The sequence below is a fragment of the Osmerus eperlanus genome, chromosome 6 (genome assembly GCF_963692335.1).
Source record: "Osmerus eperlanus chromosome 6, fOsmEpe2.1, whole genome shotgun sequence".
Lineage (NCBI taxonomy): Eukaryota > Metazoa > Chordata > Actinopteri > Osmeriformes > Osmeridae > Osmerus > Osmerus eperlanus.
The window spans coordinates 6648940-6665649 of NC_085023.1; the positions used below are offsets into that span (position 1 = coordinate 6648940).

General features: G+C 38.2%; 1 protein-coding gene across 2 annotated transcripts; it reads right to left on the reverse strand.

Annotated features, from left to right (window-relative positions):
* Nucleotides 1-603: 603 nt before the first annotated feature.
* gclc (glutamate-cysteine ligase, catalytic subunit) lies at nucleotides 604-16477 on the reverse strand. 2 transcript variants are annotated; one of them, XM_062463246.1, is made up of 16 exons: nucleotides 15823-16477; nucleotides 14472-14584; nucleotides 13826-14008; nucleotides 13574-13687; nucleotides 13260-13318; nucleotides 12964-13100; nucleotides 12684-12758; nucleotides 9851-9967; nucleotides 8436-8574; nucleotides 8221-8333; nucleotides 2860-2952; nucleotides 2510-2614; nucleotides 2238-2319; nucleotides 2031-2137; nucleotides 1710-1830; nucleotides 604-1518 (listed from the first exon to the last, which is right to left on the reverse strand). In XM_062463246.1, the coding sequence occupies exons 1-16, from the start codon at nucleotides 15970-15972 to the stop codon at nucleotides 1337-1339; spliced, it is 1890 nt and encodes a 629-aa protein (XP_062319230.1). In that variant the 5' UTR covers nucleotides 15973-16477; the 3' UTR covers nucleotides 604-1336. The 2 variants fall into 2 exon arrangements, with proteins under 2 accessions (XP_062319230.1, XP_062319232.1); XM_062463248.1 differs by lacking the exon at nucleotides 13574-13687.
* Between the last annotated feature and the right edge of the window lie 233 nt (nucleotides 16478-16710).

Sequence of the window (16710 nt, forward strand, 5' to 3'; positions counted from 1 at the left end):
TTGTGTAGCCAAATAAAAACACAACAATTAATTACGTTTTTGAATAAAGCACTTTATGTAGGCGTATCTAAGGGGAGCATGAAGAAAATGGGAACTCTTCTTTTAATAAATACATTATAAAATGTACCGTTTATCCATTTAGATGACGTCATGTTTCAATGATCGATTTCATGTTTCAAATGGTGCTAGTTTCCTGAACCTATAGTAGCCTATGATTTAAACTAGATAGCACTTTTAATTGTAGTTCGGCTATTAGACTTATCTTTTCATGTCCTCTGATCTAGCATTAAATCGTGGTTTTAACGCGAGTTTACACACTTTTCAACCAAAAATAGGTAATGCTACTGATTTGTCTTACGGATGTGAAGTTTCTGTGAATTTTAGAGAATGCGGAAAGGGCCGGTGTTTTCCAAAACAACCCTGATTCCTGTGGTAGCCTACAGTAATGAACTCTGAAGTGAAAACTGATGCACGATAGAGCTCAAAGACAAAACCCTCGCACCCTCTGGTGGAGGAAAATAAGCGATACAGAAACAAACAACTCACTCAAGATTTGTCTGAATCATAATAATTAAACTGTTCAATGAAACACAGGCTAAGGGATGTTGCTGTACACAGATTTATTCAAAGAGACACATTCCAAGCAAAATGTTCACTTGCGTCTGCACTTCAACATTATCCTACTCTAGGTTCTAATACATTATTAGCACAGCAAATAACAACAAAATAATCAACAAGCATCTCTCTTTTAAAAGGCAAAAATAATCTGACAAAATGCAGATGTCCCACAAAATCTGGCAAAGAAATACCCCCTCTATTAAAGTTTGGTTTAGTGGAAGTGCACTATTTACAAACCACATGATAAAAATCATACCTAATGTACAACTCTTAACTACATTTAGATAATCTCAACCATAAAACGTTGTTTTGTTTTTCTTCGACACTAAGTAAAAGTATATATATATATATATATATATATATATATATATATATATATATATATATATATATATATATATATATATATATATATATATATATATATATATATATATATATACACACACACACACACACACACACACACATGATTACTATTACATACCTGTTCGCATCTCTCAATCTATTAAAATAATTTTGGAATTGTAAAAATCTGATACAGTATATACAACTTCAATACAGACCCACTTGACCATTACAATGCACACATGCAACTTTAGATCTCTTAAAACCTTTTGGACCACTTCATTGTCCAGCTACATATTTGGTCTTTCTTCACATGCTTTTATTTATTTTTTAAACAATGCATGGTAACACATTCACTCAGTCTGCACCATTATTTGCCCCGATTGACTGGTTCTCCTATGAGTTCTGGGCACTTCTCTTCCCCTTTTGCAATCCTGTCACACTTCCGAATAAAGTCAAAGTTGATCTTGTCAGTGATGACGCTGTCCTGCTTATACTGAGGGTGGTGAGCAACAAACTCCCTCATCCACTTCGCCATCGTCATCAGTTCACCTACACCATAAGCAAATATTTATATTAGTGATTATTATGTTGAAAATATGTTGATAAAGCCAAATACACAGGTTATTGATGCAGATCATTGCTATCATATTCCACTTTTTCAAGTCCATGTGTGAATGGAGACCGTATACCCATTTGCCTTGTCTTTATAATGGCAGAAGCAGCAAATGACAAGCCAGTACCTGAGGCACGTTTCTTGATTAGCTTCAGGTAGTTGAGGATGGTGCATCTGGTGTCAACATCCACCTCCATGTTCTCTAGATAGCAGTTCAGGATGGGGATCAGCCCCTGAAATATTCCTTCCTAACGAGTGAATAATAACAAATAACAGATTTGTAAATTTTCTATTTCAATTTTTCAGTTTATTTTATTAATAAAAACGTTTTCATAAATGTCCCTAAATAAATAAATAAAAAGCCTTTGTTATTCTACCTGATTGCCAATCATATGACATCTGAATGTTCAAGTAGAGTGGAAATATGAATGTGAGCACTGGTGCGTACCTTTCCATTGATAATGGTGTCGATGCTCATCAGAGTGTACATCTCCCCATCGGCATCTATATCCAGGCCATTCTGGGCTGCAGAGGAACCGTCCACTGGGTTGCATCCTGTAAACATGCACATATGACATCTCAGCTAGTGCTTCACAACGCAAATCTAGACTGTTTCAAAAGATGTATGTGAACTTTAATAGAGAAAAAGTCTCACCTTTAAAGATGTCCTTCCGGAAGTAGAACATGCCCTCTTTGACTGCATTCCTCTTCTGAGCAACTTTCATGTTCTCGTCAACCTAATTCACAAGGGAAAATTGCCTAAATCTAACTACAACTGACCTAATCTACAACTCCTATATATAATATGGATTTATCAATTCAACAGTTTGATGTCTCTGAAAGCTTTCATTACAAGACTGATACCATGTATTTTGTACAAATCAATTTAAGGAGATTCAGTCCATTTGTACTAAGATGACAGCCCACCTTTGATAAGGGGATGAGGAAGTCCAGCTTATACGACAGGATAACCCTGGTGAGCAGAACCACGAAGACTACATAGGCAGAGTTCTCAAAATCAGTTAGTTGAACCTGGAACAGAAATAAATTATAATCATTATAGACACTGACAACAGATTAAAACAATCTTGTAAAATAGGTAGTGCTTTAGTGAAAATAATCAACTATATCAGAACATAAAGTACAATCCATTCTTTCCAAGCTCTACACATTTAAACATAATTGATTTTTGATACTCTTACACAAAATAATTACAATTTCTTTAATACATAAACTGTTATGTCATATATACATATATATGGTGTCGGTATTACTACCTCCATAGGGCGAAATTCCACCCTCCAGCCAATGTCTGAGTTCGGAGGGGGTGGTTTAAACCTCATCGTCTGCCAGTTAGTTGACTGGAGGCTCTACAAGGAAGATGAAAAGTCGGGTATCAGTTAGAAACAACAATTCCACTGATTTACCTAGAGAGGGTACAATTTCTGGGGAAATTGTAAGGTGTGCTTGCTTTCGTCGGTTGAAGAGGGGTCTGTTTTTTAATGACATTTTTACAACTGATATTTCAGTATATTTTATTAAAAAAATGCATACTTATTATTTATAAAGATTACATAGATTTAAAAGCATATTTTTTTTGCTGCTCATTTACAACTCAAAATACTAAGAGTGAAGTGTAGAATGAAATAGTTGTCTTCTCATTTCCCCTGCAAGAGGGAATGGTGATCAGCAGCCTCATAGTTGAATCAAAACGATTAAATTTGGCAGACCGGTGTAAAAATTGACCTAATCTCTATGACTTAAACGTCCTTTTAAGTTTTTCCCTTCTCGTGATATTGTCAGGCATTTAGCCTACTCATATTGCGCTCATTCATTAATAAAGAACCCCCTTTGAAGATTATTCCAACAACGACGTTACCTGCAGTAGCTATCTCAGATGGAATCGCGATTCAAATAGTACCATCTGCTCACTGAAAATATGCCCCCCAAAACGTAAATAAGCTTGACATTTATTTAATGGAAATTGCTCGTTCATAAAAAGCTCACTGGTAGCGATCATTGTCAGTAACAACGCAAAATGCGATGTAGCCCTGTGTGGAGGAGCTGCCCCGGTAAATTGTACTAGTACTACAGTAACAGTGTTCGTCTTGGTATTGTACTGATTGCGTTGGTAGAATTCGATGTAACGTTCCGTTGTACGGTTTAGGCTGAAATTAATTATTTTCATGAACAGATTGACAAAGTTTAGGCTGTGGCAATGAAGTTCAGGTTAGTAGTCAGATAGTTTCACCTATTGAAAGACTTTTGATTTAAGTAAGGGGAGTGCCGAACATATGTTCTGTCGCCGTTTGACTTCCTAAACAGCTATGGAGATGTTTTTGTTAGCTACTACTGTAGTGTGTCTCGCGTAGGCTACAGTGTTGCAGTGAGCTACACTGATTTGATACCACAGGTAATGATAATTTCACCAATAAATCGTTTACTTGTAATCTAATGTCATAATAAATAATAAAACGAAAATGTATTTGTGAGAAATGTTTATTTTAACGATTGAAAACAGATGCATCATAGACCACTGTAGTATGTGTTGCCCGGGCAACAGAGGCTAATGTCATGATGCTAATGCTTCAGTGAAATAGTAGACTACTCTTTCCGAAAGTAGATGTACTTCCTTAATAATATCATCTTATATTGTACATTACACTTCACAATTGTGTAAATGTAGTAAATAGTTATCACCCTGGCCTTTTTGCTTGTGGCGTTTCTGCAGCTGCTTTGCAGTAAAGCTATAGTTAGCCTAGCTATCTCCCAGAAGTTAACGAGCTGCTAAACACATTTTCTGCTAGAGGTAGTCATGCGTGTTTTCGTGACATTAGTAACGTCACGTCAGTGACTGTGTCTAGCAAGTTAGCTTCACTTTCGCCACAAAAACGTAATTCAAACCTAAACCGTGCAACAGAACGTAAATCCCAATAGAAGCAATGCAATCGTGACCAAGACGATCATTTTGACACCCATGTTGTCTATGTAGTCCAAATATTGAGGGATCCTTAGGGGGGCGAAAATAATAATATATATGTGAGAGAACAAAGGTTGTGCTCTTGCCGAAGGCAAGCACACCCAATTATAATTCCAAGAATGTATGTCTTGTCAGAATGTATGTCAATTTTTGTTTCAAATCTGTAGGCATCTTGCTCAGTGCAGTGCCACATATGACATTGTTTGGACGAGCTGCTCACGTTCACCCCCAAAAAAAGGCCTCAAAGTATATAAACACGTTGCCGTCATTTTTATGTTGTTTTCTCAAGTCACAAATTATTGGTCAAAAGCTGTTGGTCAAAAAACAAATTGATAACACTTTTGTTACCCTTACATCCCCACTCCGTCACTAAGTATTTATTAGGGCTGTCGAAGTTAACGCGATAATAACACATGAACGCAACCTCACTTTAACGTGATTTAAAACAATTGTGCCGTTAACGCAGGTTTCTTTTTGACCCTGGGAATCACCTGTTGTCACATGACTTTAACTGCCGACGGTAGCTGAATGATGGAGAGGGCTTTTAGATGGGAAGTTCCATTTCAAAAGGTTGCCAGACGGCCCGGTTGACAAAACCAAGGCTGTGTGTACTTATTGTCAGGCTGAGTTTAGTTATCACCGGAGTACTTCCAGCCTAAAATATCACATGCAAGCAAAGCACACAGCTAGCAGCAGCAGCGTGAGCAGCAACAGCGTACAGCAGCAGCGTGAGCAGCAACAGCGTACAGCAGCAGCGTTCGCTCCGGTAATATACGGCAGACAACACTCGACAATGTTACAGCCTATGTGTGAGTGAATAAAACTCCCTCTCAATTTCCTCGTTATCCTCCAGTTATTTGAAGTTAAGTACACCCTTTTAATGTTATTTCACAAATAAATCTTTTATTGGGGTAAAATTTGAACAGATTAAATTACTGTAATGAATTTAATCGCAATTAACTATATGAAATAATGCGATTAAATATTTTAATCGCTTGACAGCCGTAGTATTTATATTAATTGTATTTATATAAATGTGTGCGTCAAACGTTCCTGAAAAGCCAGCCAGTACCGGTGTTGTGTCCCAACTAGTTTACAAACTAACTGGTTTCCCAGCTGTGCGTGCACCTATCAGTCCGCCTGCCTCTATCACCAGATTCATTACAAATTCACAAACATATTACTTATTTTATGTTGTGTTAACTTTTATTAACGTAGTTCATAAATCCGTGACAGAATTCCTAAAATTCTCATGTGCTTCAGTAGCTCGAGGTGTAATGCAACTGACTGCAGTGATGAATGTGGTTTTGCTCGTAGGATCGAATCCCACTTCATTCAAGCTTGAGAATCTTTTATTTTCGTAGTTTCCATTTATTATGGCGTGAATGGCTGTAATGTAGTGCTCACTACATTTGATCGGAATATTACATTTTGAAATGAATTGATTTCAAAAGATATAGCGAAGAAACACTCAGCCATACACGAAATCGCATAGGAAACGAATAGACCCATGTTGTGATTTCAAAGGGTTACGCGTATTTTGATCGTATTATCTCGGTTAGCAGCGACGTTGTTAGTATGAATTTTAAATATGCGGTGTCAGAAGGAGCTTTGATGTCGTGGTAAATACGGCTATTGCCTCAAAACAACCCCAAATACGTGATTAGTAGCCTACATTCGGGTAGTGTCTATGGGAACCAGTTGATTCAGAAGAAGCCAAATCAAGATGTTACCTGAAGGCCAAAGTAGTTAATAAATACGTAACAATTTTGGTAATTTTTCAGAGCTGGTATAGCTTGCAGTGTAAATCAATAGGCTTTGGTGAATACATATTTTTGCTCTAGTGCGATCGAATCCCACTTCATGCGAGCCTGCAAATGTTTTATTTTGTCTCCATTTATTTTGTCGTGAATGGTAATGCAGGGTTTTTCCTGCATAAAGAAAATTTTGGCGCGCACCAAAGCCGTTTTCCCGAGCGCCAATGACAAATCCCGAGCACCAAAGGCAGAAAAAAGTCTGCGATCATTTTTTTTTGTAAAGTTGTGTTCATCACACGTGCAATGCATGTCAGCGAATATGTTCTCAATAGTATGTTTCAAGTAGGCTACAGCCGAACCCTCGTTCTGTTTTGATCAATAGTAATCGATTTGATAAGCGTGTCTTCTTGTCTGATCAATACGAGCAACTTTGAGGTGCGCGAATGGACAGAGCGGCCAGTAAACTGTCGTTCCGCTGCGAGGGCCAGCCCGACGTGCACTAGCCCGACGTGCACTAATACACCTGTACAAATGCAAATGAAATTTCCACTCAAAATGCTGACAAAAGTTTGTTTTAGCCTACGATTTCCAACGCAGCCTCCATTGGTATTCTTAACCTGGAGTGATAATATATAGTGCAGTGTTTCCTCTATGGCTACATTTCTGCCACCACGGTATCAGAAATCAGGCTGTACAACATTTTAGGCCGTCTATCAGCAGTGATTGTTAGAGTGCATGTCGGAGAATTGCACGGACACGCGCTTCACACCGCAGTTGAGATTGCGTGTGTGCGTCCTTGAGAACTGTAAGTCGTATAACTTATATTGTCAGTTCATTGAAGCCTGTTATTGTATAAGTCTATAGTTCTTGCAAATTTAAATCAAGTTAACTGGTGATTTTCGTTGTTTGTATTCTTCCCCTGCTAGCTAAATTGTCTGTTGATTCGATAGCGATTGCTGCCCTTGCTCAGGTTTGTATTTTAGGTGCATTATTATGCTGAAGTAGTTTTAATTAATAAAAAGTGGGTTTATTGTCATTATTTGCTACAGAATGCTTAGCCTATCAAGATCAAATGAAGCAGGCAGTGTACATGCTTCAGAGTGGCCTACCTTAATCGATAGGCTAGGCTACTGACCATTTACAATAAGTTGTTACGTCAATTATTAATTGGCAGCATTTATGCCATTTAGAGCATACTTTATGAGTGTAAGGTGTCTTTAAGTAGCCTAACTTTATTGCTTTAGGGGAAATAGTACGAAAATATGTGCAATATTACATTAGCTATTAAACTATTACAGGGGGGGAGATTCAAAACACCTGGGAATAAATACATTGATTAGAAAAAAGAAAAAAAAGAATACATATATATATATATATTATTTTTTGGAGCACCGAAGACCCATTTTGACACAGGAAAAACCCTGTAATGTAGTGCGCACGTAGCCTATGCTTTCATATTCGCCGCAGCAAATATGACATCCAACTTGAAAATCGTCAGCAATATGTTCGTGAATTTGTGACGAATCTGGTGATAGAGGCGGACTGATAGGTGCACCCACAGCTGGGAAACCAGTTAGTTTGGAAACCAGTTGGGACACAACACCGGTATACCGTGCTACATTACGTGTTAGCTGGCTTTCAGCAGCTAACGTTAGCCAGCTAGATACCCAGATAACGTTATACAGCCAGCTAACCATAGTAGTTGCTAACTGACAAGGTTCTTCAGCTATTTGTTAGTCTGTCTGTTTAACTAGGAGAACTAGCAACCAGTCACAGTCTTAAATATGCAGTAGTTTCATCCAATTGGCATGTCAAGTAGATTGGCCGAGTCCATCATATTTGTGTTACGACAGATATCAGCGACAGATATCAGGTTGGAGCGGTTGCTACTTTAGCTCTACCTCAAAGTGTTCAGACTCGTTTTCATCATCCAGATTAATCTTTTCCTGGAAGAGAGACAGTGGGTCCCGGATGAAAAGGTGGGCGATGTGTTGTGCCAGCAATTTGTCAATCCCTAAAAAACACAAAACAAACTTGACATGACTCACTTCATAAATAGAAACATTCAGGACTTTTGTCTTACCAATACAATATTGGTGACTGTGGTTGGCATTACCTGCATCTAGAAGCTGTTTATTGATCTCCTCATCTATGGTAAGATCTATGTCATTGTACTTTTCACCACAGCTGGAGAGGTAGCTGTCTATTGAATCATATCTCGATTTCAAGATCCTGTATTTGTTGTTCTTCAAAGGCTGAAAAGAGAAATAATATGTTTAGACCTTTCGAGATGCAAAATATATAAAATAAATAATCAGACGCTTTGCTAGACATAAAGCTCTACTGGGGCACAGGTCCCTACTTATTATACGTACAGTTCAGGGACGCCAGTTTGATATCAGCTTTGGTAGTGACAGCCATAGTTAATGCGAGCGTGCAACAATACATTCCCAATAACTTGAGCGCAAATGCAGTTTTTTTTTATAGCTTTGTGTAATATAATACATTGGACTCATGTTGTTATTATGTTTGAGTCAAAATAAGATGATAGGTTGGCCTATTATTTAGAAACTTTCTTTAGTTTCGTAATGTTTTCTTAGCCTACCTTAATTCTGACTTGCCTGCCGACACCTGGACTTTTGTGTGTGCGCTGCAGTGGCTATTATAGCAAGCACAGAATAGTGCGCAGACATGGAATTCTGCGGGCACCTAGGGCTGGGCGATATATCGAATATTAGCGATAATATCGCAATAATTTTGACGACAATGTAAAATTTGAAAATATCGAATATTTTAAAAACCATATCCGTGTTGCTTGTGTTTTAATATCACCGTCTGGCTCCTCTGTGTTCACATACACACAAACTGAAAATTGCACTCGCACAGGCACTCTCTTTTGGTCCTGTCACATAAGGACCTCTGCATGAATTGTTCCATGTGAGGTCCATTTTGTCAAGTTGCAAGTACCATTTTATTGCAACTGCTTAAATTTGCACTACACATGTTGTACTTTGTAACAATAGCTGTACTATCTAAATTGTTTTTGTTGTTTTCTAATGGAGAAGAAAATCAAAAAATCATGTTTTTTATTATTTAAATGCAAATGAAAACCTATCGAGATATATATATCGACTATCGTAATTTTTTTATATATCGCCCAGCCCTACGGGCACCCATCAGTTTGTGTTTTCGGTTAAACTGCATTGATTGCGATACTGCGTTTCTTTTTCCCAGGATTATCAATCTAAATGAATGCACTGACTAATAAAGTAAATTATTAAAACTTAAAAACAAATTATTTTTACTGGGGCACAGCAGATATATAGTGGGGCACGTGCCCCTGTAAAAAGGGATTAGCAACATCCCTGGAAATAATAATTTGATAGAGAAATGTGAATTGCTGTAATACTGACTAAAAGCATAAATAAACGCTTGAAAGTAACTTCAGTTTATGTATTCAGAAACCTTTCAACATAACTATTTTTTTTGCTGTACTTTTTTTTTTACTCTGCATTACATTACTGGTCTCACCTCCAGGCCTCTCTCCTCCTGCGTCCGGTCGTCCACCGAGGCAGAGATAACTCCCCAGCGACAGTCTATGTCTGACACATACCCCCTGTAGAAGGGTGACGCAGCACTTAGGGCCATCTGGAGACAAAGACAGAGCTGGCTTTTTAAACTTAAAATAAACATAATTTACATTTATATTTGATTAATTTAGCAGACAATTATTAGTGTTGGGAATCGGTAAGGACCTCCTGATACAATATTACTGCAATACTTGACAGCAGATACAATATGTATTGCAATGGTGTATGTACTGCAATTCAGTCAATATTGGAGATTTATGATTGCTTATCTTTTCCCCTGGATCATAAAAACATACCTGTCAACACTCCAGGGAAACTCCAGTAATTAGTATGGCCCAAACATCGTTATGTAATCAATATATCATTCCAAGGTTGTCCAGTTTCCCTACTCACACAATCGACATCATACAAATTTCAACACATTTGTGACCTCAACCTGGCAACCTACAACCCAGTTTCGCAGTTGATATCTGCGCAGGTAGTAGATGCAAGTTGAATCAAGTATCACTGGTAAAAATGGGAGGTGCACCAGCAAAAAAAAAAAAAAAAAGTAGGGGATCGACTGATATTAGTTTTTCAGGACCGATGCCGATACCGATTATTGCAGATCAAGTAGACCAATAACCGATATATAGTGTCTAGTCTAGTGTAAAAATCAAAATTAATGTCAAAATTAAGAATAAAAAGGCCTCTGACAAAGCCTCTCTTTAAATTATTTTAACCATATCTTTAATTTTGAGAACCGTTAATAATAACAACATTAATATTAATAATAATAACAACAACAAAAAAGTGCAGAGAGCATCGAGCATCATTCTGTAAATGTTTTGTAAAACTTACATTTACTTCTTTAAGTCATAACAAGCAACAAATGAACAAATAATGAAAAAGAATATATATATATTTTATCAGCAAATTGATTTTGAAAATGAACGACACCGATAACCATAAAAATGCTTAATAATTTCATATCTCAAAGCCATATCCACAATGCCCACACCTTTGGCAAAGCGTGTCGCACTGATTGACAAGGTCAGAAAAATTACATTACTCAGCACATTAAATCACAATGGCACAATCGCGAAGCGGAGGCAGTGTTTCTGTTTATGTAATGACGTGTAATAATAATAAATAATGAATAAGTCATGTTTATTTGTATCAATAATAATGAATTATATTTTTATTTGTGTATTCAGCCATGCCTCTGCCATCCAGCACCACCACCACCTCCCACCCCCCCAAACGGCAAAGAAATCTGTGGTATGGAAGCATTTAATCAAAGTACCGGGTGACTCAAAACATTGAATGCACACTGCCAACAACGGTGTATATTCCATAGTTCGACGTCGAATATGATGTACCACTTGAAAACCGTAAATTGGCCTACTTCGCTAATGCATGCAAACACTCAGGTATTTTTTATTATATCGGCATTCGGTAACAACAGGACCACACAAGGCTTATTACTGGAATGTCCAGCAGCTAGCTCTACATTGAGTCAGATCGGGAAAATGTTTGTAATTTTTTTTGTCAAGTTGTCAATCACCCTTCTTATGTATGTATTTCTTTCAGATTATCTCTTAAAACAGTGAGGTAAAACATTACACAAAATGGTTTGCTGAAAAACATTGTGACATAGAAAAAGATTTACACGTTTCAAATGTAGATTAGTCGATTTTCATGAGTGTTCAGTCGAGTCTTGGTCGACCAAAGAAAAATCTTAGTCGGGGACAGCCCTAATAAAAAGCGACTAGTTCATTGAGTAGTACTTGTAAAGGCAAAAACTGCCAAAGGATTGATCAGTAAACTTTAAAAATAAATTGTCACAGAGGACATTCAAGTGCAGCAAGCTTTGCATTGCATTACTATTGCATTGAGCTCTTAAAACAAACACCACAATAACTTAACAATTGTGCCTTTAAGTGAACTTTATGTGCATTAATTGCAGGGTGCAAAATAAATGTTTATGTTTGCCGGCCAAATGGCTTGTGGTGAATGTTAAAATTTTACCAGCCACTCAATAAGATTGGCTGGTGAGTAAAGGAAATCTACCAGGCACCTGCATATTTGATTTGCTGTTATTTTTGTGCCCTGCTTTCAGATGAAACAAGCGCAAATTCACAATACCTGCGACCATGTACATGCACACAAATTTGGGTGGACTGACCGTCAGAATGAGCTATAGAGCTGCAGGTCGCAGCTAATGAGCAACAGACTTCCTAATGTGTAAAGCTACTGTGAAGTTTATTAGAGTCCAGCTTGTTGCTGCTGCTGCATGTTTTGTTTCTGTCGTGTTGGGAAACACTGGATGTGTTATATGACAGCAAACATTTTTGGTATTTCCACAATGCCTTCATTTTGCCTGACAGAGCTTGCACACATCTTTAGACATGTCTAGCTCTGGTTTCCCTTTTAAAAGTATGAAAGCCAGTGTTTCCAAACTTTGGATGTGAACTGTGTAGGTGCAGGATATGTTTTCTCTAGCTTCATTGCACACCATGATTTCTCGTTTGAAACAAACATGAGGACAGAAAACATACAAGTTTGTTATGAGGACTGAAGGAGTTGCCGTCAACATGACAATAAAAATGTTGTGGGTGGAAATAATTGTGATACTGAACTGTATGGTTGTTTTCCCTGATCCCTAGTTTTTACCCAAAGTGACATACTAATAGTGCAATATTAATAGTGTGTGAAAATTATGTTTGTATTGGCTGTTATGTTTGTATTGGCTGTAATCACAATTACACACCCATGCACAAAATGGGCCTTACCACAATAGGGCAGAATGTTGCTAGTTGGTCATAAAGGTACCGAGCCTCATCAATGCTGCAAGCTTGGAATGTCACCTGGGAAAACACCATAAAAAGGTTCAAGTACATTTAAATATTACTTATTAGGTGTGCAAAACCAGTACATAACTTTGGGGACCGGACAAAAATAAATTATTGATTGATTATGTAATCATCTACAAACCAACAACTGTTCCTTACCACACCATGCAGTTAACCGTACACAATAGTGTGTCAAGGGGATGTTGTGTGTTGCATGTACCTGAAGGCAACAGTTGCCCATCCCAAAGCCCATGGCGTCCATGTAGATGTGATCAGGGAGAGATGCCTTGGCTGCCTCCCCGTCATCCTCAAGGAACTTCTCCACAAAAGGAGACAGAGTACTCTTGTCTTTGAATACTTGGCAGGAAAACGGAGAGAGGGAAAACAGCTGAATGTTGCAGTTCTGATTGTCAAATGACAATGACTAGTCAAAGGATTGATTTGATTTTGTCTTCAGTCAGTGCAAATATTACTAAATTGGATTGGCAATAAACACATAAACATCTCTAAACTTACTTGGTACATTGATAACCACTTTTTCCCCTCTTCTATGACGAATGTTCCGGGTCAATGTGCTGAAAGGACATTGTTACAAGAAATGCAAATGTTACAAATTGTGTCTAATGCAAAAAAAATAAAAAATGACAGGACAACAGAATTTGTCCAAACAGTTTTTACTAGCCTGCTCAGGCATTATGACAACCTACTTAGGTCTAATGGCAATGGACTGTGAATTGTATGCAAAAGAATAGGATCTATATTCATAATTGACTTGAAAAGGAAAAATAATCGTGGCCTTATCGGTAAATGCAACATAAACACAAGCCTACCTAAATCTTGGGTGTCGGTTTATGGCTTCATCTGGGAAGAACAATGACTTTGACACTCCTTTTTCAACAGGTGTGGGGCGGTACTCTGGTTGGGTGAACCCTGGACATCCTAACCTAAAAAAACAGTTTATAGTTATAGTTAAATTAAACTTCTAAAGCAACACAAAAGTAGATTTGGCCATGATACAGCCTCCCCCCCCCCCCCAAAAAAAAGAAAAGTGTGACTGCAAAACTAGGAAGTGAATAGGCTACCTTGGGAATGATGTGATGGTGCAGAGTGTTTCATTCTCATTGAGGACTGACAAGGCTTCTCTCCTCCTTTTCCCCATGTTGTCCTCCACTGTGTTGAACTCTGACATAGTCCCTCCATACGGCTGTCCTGGAGTCCCTTCAATCATGTAGCTGCCATATTCTGGCCTCCATAGGGTGGGATGGCTTCAGAAAGAAACACAACAGGACTTTTCAGACACAACAGACTATGACAGAAGTCACCTCGGAGTCAAAGGTCCTGCATTCTTTGTTATATATTTTTCAGTGATTGTTCATTCAAATAAAGTAAACCGGATTTTTGTTGTTTTCCTTTATCTCATGTGAGCTTGCCTCTGTGATATGTGGAGTACATTTGTGCTTCAGGGCAAGGCCTTCAGTATATGTGCAACTGAGAGGCAGTAATGAGGAATGCTACGGCTTCACTATTCCCCTGTGCCACTGGCATTTTCCCTGGGTGAAGTTGGCTCAACACATTTTGGTCGACGTCATTGGCTGCACGCATCATACTCATGGGCTTCTACAAACACATTTACACTACGCAGAGGTAAACTCTGGTTGAGTTTTAACTGGTTGTATGGGAATCAACACCTCTGGAAAGAAAATAGCTGTCCATTTCAAGCTTACTTACTTGGGGTTACTGTTTTCACCTCTTTCCTGAAGCGTTTCCAAAACCTCTCCACCATTCAGCACAAGACGAACCTTTTCATTCTTTTCGTCTATTTCAATCAACATGTATTCCACCTAGAAGAACACAAACCGTCTTTTAAGGTTATCATTAAACCAAAAGAATGATCAAGGTCGCAATAGTTTCATTCATGTCCTTTACCAGTCTTATAATAGTTTATTAGCCTATAGGTTATTCAATATAAAGGACTGCATGAGACAACATTTCCCTGACATATTTACTTTCAATGGAATGAAGTGGCCATGGGCATTTAAACAATCAACACACAAATGGCAATGTTAGGCTATCAACCATAGGCATATTTCCTCATTTATGTTCACTAGACCAGAATGGCTCAGAGTCTACAAATGCCACAGCCATAATGCCATGTTCAATTGTGTCTCAAACTCAGCAGACCCAGAGCCTGTGGACATGTTTCCAAGATAGGATTGGGAAACCCTCACATCTATTCCAATTCATCGATTATGTTTCCTTGACTCTGACACTCAGTAAATCCCCTGTCTGCTAGCAGGATTACTCTATAACAACAACATTCCACATCGTTTGAAATCAAAGCCGGCTTGTGGTCAAGCTGAGGCACACTGAAGTTTTAGGACCAGCATGCATGAAATAAAGACTGGTATGGAACCATGTCAGAAAGTTTTTAGTCGTCTGTATTGATGCGAACAACATAAAGAGTACGTATACTAGTGGAACATGCTGACATTTACTAGGTTCTATCACAGTAGCCAGTTTCTAATACTAATGGTCTTAAGAAAAAAACGGCAGTCACATGTGGGTCACTGCGGGAAGTAGAAAAAAAATTCACTTTCAAATCAGCCTACCTTTTAAAACCATACATTTACTCGACAACTAAGTGTAGCCCCTCAGTCCAGATCTCACAATGATAGCTAGCTAGCCGTTATACTATTTAAAAAATAAATGCCAAAGACTGGTTTATTCAAAGGGTACAACCGTTTTAGAATGTACAGTAATATGCCGTATTGCAAGGCATTACTCAAAACATGCCTACAGCCTAGTAGTTGTAGCTAGTTAGCTTAACTAACAAAGTGAAACGTTTTGCCTGCACCACAAACGTCGCATGCACCTGCAAAGTATGACTTGCCAATGACAATGTAATGCACCTTGACTGTTTCATCATCACACCTATGTGTTTAAATTTCACGATGCAGACATACAACAGGGTTTACACTATAAAACTATACTACTAGCTAAGGTCAGTTAGCTTGTCAGCTAACTAGACTACTGTAGCACTATTTAGTTCGTAGTCAAGTTATGACAAACCCTTTCTTACCTCATCGCCCCATTTCAACACATCCTTCTGCCGTTCTTTCACCTTGTTGTAGATGTTGAGGAACTGAATAATACCATGTTTCCTGACATAGTCTGCATACTTTTTTGTTTCTTCCCAGTTCAACGGCGACCCTTGTGACAGCAAGCCCATACTAGCACAACCGGTGTGGTAGATAGACAACCGCGTTCTTCCTGACTTGACTGTAACTCGCTAGTTCCGCACCCACAACTAGCATGAACGTTTGCTAGCCAGCCAAGTTTACCAATGTACTTTCTGTCGCTTAAATATGGTCCAAATAAAAAAATCCTTTAGTTAGTGTTTACTAGTACACCGTAAGTTACCGCTCTGTCAGGTAACGTTCGCCAGCTGTCAAGAAGGCCTTCGCACATATCTTGTTATATCAGGCTAACACGCTATTAAAAACGTAATGGTAAAATGTTCCAAGACAGAGGTTAAGGTAATGTTTCTTCTAGCAGACGTCCCCAATTGCACATACAGTTGGATTTATTATATATTTGTCTACGTAATGGACTGCCTTTCTTGATGGACAATAAAGAAGTATGTTGTTCTCTATTCCCAAATAACCTACTCGAATGCGCCGTTACGGACTCCTGCCTGCTTAAATGGTCTTTCTCCACTCTTCACGTTGAACGAACACACGTGACTGCCCAGCAATGATAGCGTTTGCTGACGGTCCGAAGCTTCTAAATGAATTTGTTGTAACGAGTTATTTTTCTGAAATACTTATATTTACGGAACGATTCAGTGATTGAGAGGAAATAGAAAAGAACTGTGTTAAAATATTTTGATTATTGACTCGAATTTGTATCACAAGACAGTTACCCTAGATATGACTCAGCAGTATTACCTTTCATTCCAGATTCAATT